The sequence below is a fragment of the Pelophylax lessonae genome (genome assembly GCF_965119305.1).
Source record: "Pelophylax lessonae genome assembly, chromosome: 1".
Lineage (NCBI taxonomy): Eukaryota > Metazoa > Chordata > Amphibia > Anura > Ranidae > Pelophylax > Pelophylax lessonae.
This window is the reverse complement of record NC_138768.1, coordinates 34438457-34442063: the sequence shown is the minus strand read 5'-3', so window position 1 is coordinate 34442063 and position 3607 is coordinate 34438457. Positions and strand designations below refer to the sequence as shown.

The following is a 3607-nucleotide window of genomic DNA, read 5'->3' as shown; positions in this document are numbered from 1 at the left end:
CTCCTGATTAATCCGAATGTGTACAGCAACTCCAGCTTTATGTTTGTTATATATTTTCTGCTGTTCACAAACATACACACTATTCCCACCATCCCTGTGCTGAGTTCCCAGGTCTGTACACCTGGGTGCCCATTATGAAGGGTTCCCACCATCCCTGTGCTGAGTTCCTGGGTCTGTACACCTGCTGTGCCCATTATGAGAGGTTCTCCCCATCCCTGTGCTGAGTTCCCAGGTCTGTACACCTGCTGTGCCCATTATGAGGGGTTCCCACCATCCCTGTGCTGAGTTCCCAGGTCTGCACACCTGCTGTGCCCATTATGAGGGGTTCTCCCCATCCCTATGCTGAGTTCCCAGGTCTGCACACCTGCTGTGCCCATTATGAGGGGTTCCCATCATCCCTGTGCTGAGATCTCAGGTCTGCACACCTGCTGTGCCCATTATGAGGGGTTCTCCCCATCCCTATGCTGAGTTCCCAGGTCTGTACACCTGCTGTCTTCTGTAATATTCCTAATTTGCACTTTGCCCATTCTGTAGGATAAGATTTCAGGAATTCGGCCAAAGTTTGGCAGAATGCCAGGGGGACGAATGTGGAACTAGTTCTGGCCTGCTCAGTTGGTTGTTGAGTAAAACAATTCTGACTTAACGCTTACAGGTGATAAAACCAGAGATTGCTGATTCCAGGAAAGACTAAAACATACTTTATAAGAGTTTTTGTCCTCTGGATTATCTGTGGGTATAAGGCAGGGGTGACCAAACTTTTCAGTAAAAAAAACACATTGTTTTCTTTACAAATAATCACGGGCCGAAATCTTTTTTTTTTTTATAAAACAATTAATATTAACCGAAAAAATATGGTTTGTTGGAATCAGTATCATATGTTTCAAAACCAAAGAGAGAAAGCTTCAGCTAAATCCCCCCCATAAATCAGGGTCCACCTTAAAAGTCCCTTGCTGCATTGGGATCCCTATCAGAGTCCCCTTCCCCCTTACATCAGGGTCACCTCTCTCCTTTTCATCGAGGTCCCCATCGGAGCTCCCTCCTTTTCATCGAGGACCTCCCCCCTCTTTTTATCAAGGTCCCCATTCAAGCTCCCCCTCTTTACATCAGGGTCCCCATGAGAATCCTCCCTTTACATTGAGGTCCCCATCAGAGTCCTCCTCTTACATCGGGGTCCTCAGTCAGAGTCCCCTTTCCTGCTATTACATTGTGGTCCCCATTAGAGTCCCTTCGCTTTACATCTGAGTCCCCATCAGAGTCCCCTTCCCTCTTCTTACATGGGGGGTCCCCTACCCTTTACAGTGGGATCCCCATCAGAGTCCCCTTGCCCCTTACATCAGGGTCACCTCCCTCCTTTTCATCGAGGTCCCCATCGGACCTCCCCCCTCTTTCTATCAAGGTCCCCATTCAATCGCCTCCTCTTTACATCAGGGTTCCCATGAGAATCCTCCCTTTACATTGAGGTCCCCATCAGAGTCCGCCTCTTACATCAGGGTCCCTGTCAGAGTCCCCTTTCTTGCTCTTACATTGTGGTCCCCATTAGAGTCCCTCCGCTTTACATCTGGGTCCCCATCAGAGTCCCCTTCCCTCCTCTTACATGGGGGGTCCCCTCTCCTTTACATCGGGGTCCCCTACCCTTTACATTGGGGTCCCCATCAGAGTCCCCTCCCCTCCCCTTGCATCTGTTTTATTATTCGCTTCCTGTATTTTACACTGATGGATGTGCAGTATTGATGGTCAATCAGGCATCCATAGAATTGGGCCATGCTGCCAATCTAACACTGGGAGCTTCCTGCCAGGAGGATGGAGCAGAGTGATGACTCTTGGCAGTTGGTGTGGTGATGCTTCTTGACTGCCCAATCAGCAGCCTGGAAGGTGGGCCAGTGACAGAGCTGTAATGCTTAACTGTAGTGGAGACAATGTAGCTTATAAGTGTCTTGGGTGCTGAAATGCAAGACTGACCAAGAAAGACCACATTGATTTTTGCCTTTTTTTCAGCTTTAGGTAAATATATTTTGCTACAATTACAATATGTTGACCTCATTTCTGTCTTTCTATGTTTTGACAGGGACGGGTGACCTCAATCTGTGACCATGTCGAATTTTCTTCACTCCTTTGCCTCAAGCGTCTCTGGAGCTGTGCAGGACTTTCCTCGTCATCGTTTACCCCTGCTCTGCGCAGCTGGCCTTGGCATCACCGCCATCGCCTCCTGGGTGTGGTGGAGGAGAAAGCAATGGCAGCTGTGTCAGGTGGGCACAGTGTCTCAGCTCCTCATATACCCCATTAAGTCATGCCGCCCTATCTCCGTTCAAGAGGCTGAATGCCTAGAACTTGGTTTGAGGAATGGGGAACTGGAAGATCGGCACTGGCTGGTGGTGACCGAGGAAGGTCACATGGTGACGGGCAGGCAGGAGCCACGAATTGTCCTTATCAATGTGAATAAGCTTGGAGACTCTATGTGTCTCGATGCTCCTGGAATGGAGAAGATAATGGTGCCCTTTTCTCAGCCAAAGACCAACAAGGTGTTGGACTGCCGGGTCTTTTCAACTGACATCCAAGGCCGGGACTGCGGAGATGATGTGTCTCGGTGGCTGACCACGTATTTTCAAAGCAGCAAGCCATACCGCTTGGTGCACTTTGAGCCTGGGCTCATGAAACCGCGAAAGGCAAAGGATCAGGAACGACCCTTCCGGGATAAAGACCTCATTCCCTATTCGGATGCCGGTCCTGTGATGCTCCTTTCTGAAACCTCCCTGGAGGAGCTCAATAAGCGCTTAGAGAAGCCAGTTACTCTGGGAAATTTCAGGCCCTGCATTGTGGTGTCTGGATGTGAGGCCTTTGCTGAAGATGGCTGGCATGACGTGCTAGTTGGCACCACAAGGCTGAAGAGGATCATGGCCTGTGGCCGTTGTCTTCTGACCACAGTGGATCCGGATACTGGAGTCATGAGCCGGGCGGAGCCTCTGGAAACGCTGAGGACCTTCCGAAAGAGCGATTCCTCTTTGAGCCACATCTACAAGAACTCTCCGCTTTTTGGCCAATACTACGGAGTGGAGAAAATTGGGAAACTGAATGTGGGAGATCCAGTGTACTCGTATGTCAAGGTCTGAAAAGATTAAAGTTAGTTTGTTACTTTGAAAAATCTTTAACCAACTAAATCAACTGAAGTCCAATAAAGCTATCGCTAAAAACTTGCTGAACTAACTTCTGTTTTGTTTAGGAAATTTTAATAATGGTGTCCATACCCCACCAAGGCCTAAAGTTCCTTTTAAAATGTAACCCCTTCCATACCCGTATGTCGCTGGACTTTCGGTGGTTATACTGGGAAGATGCCTGCAGCTGTAAGCCGTCAGTTGGCTCTCTTGTAAAAGCAATCCTAGCGGCTCATTAGCCGCTTGACTGCTTTTACAAGCAGTAGGAAGGGACATTCCCCCCCTCCTGCCGCCATTCTGTGGCTTGCTTGGGCTCTCCCGTCCCACCAAGAGACCTGAGCGACCAGCAGGCATGTCCGCTATCTGGTTGGACAGCTGAACAAAGACTGGAATGGCTTTGATTGGCTTTCGGCTATGGTAACCTATAAGCGATGACCTGACATCACTTCCGGTTTACC

The 3607-nt window shown here is 49.3% G+C and overlaps 1 protein-coding gene across 1 annotated transcript; it reads left to right on the top strand.

The window, feature by feature from the left end:
- Nucleotides 1-2060: 2060 nt before the first annotated feature.
- On the top strand, nucleotides 2061-3191 carry LOC309565986 (mitochondrial amidoxime-reducing component 1-like). Its single transcript, XM_082271009.1, has one exon. The coding sequence runs from the start codon at nucleotides 2091-2093 to the stop codon at nucleotides 3105-3107; it is 1017 nt and encodes a 338-aa protein (XP_082127135.1). The 5' UTR covers nucleotides 2061-2090; the 3' UTR covers nucleotides 3108-3191.
- Nucleotides 3192-3607: the final 416 nt, after the last annotated feature.

What these genes read in the sequence shown, in the direction of transcription:
- LOC309565986 (XM_082271009.1), top strand. Translation starts at nt 2,091, where the DNA reads ATGTCGAATTTTCTTCACTCCTTTGCCTCAAGCGTCTCTGGAGCTGTG.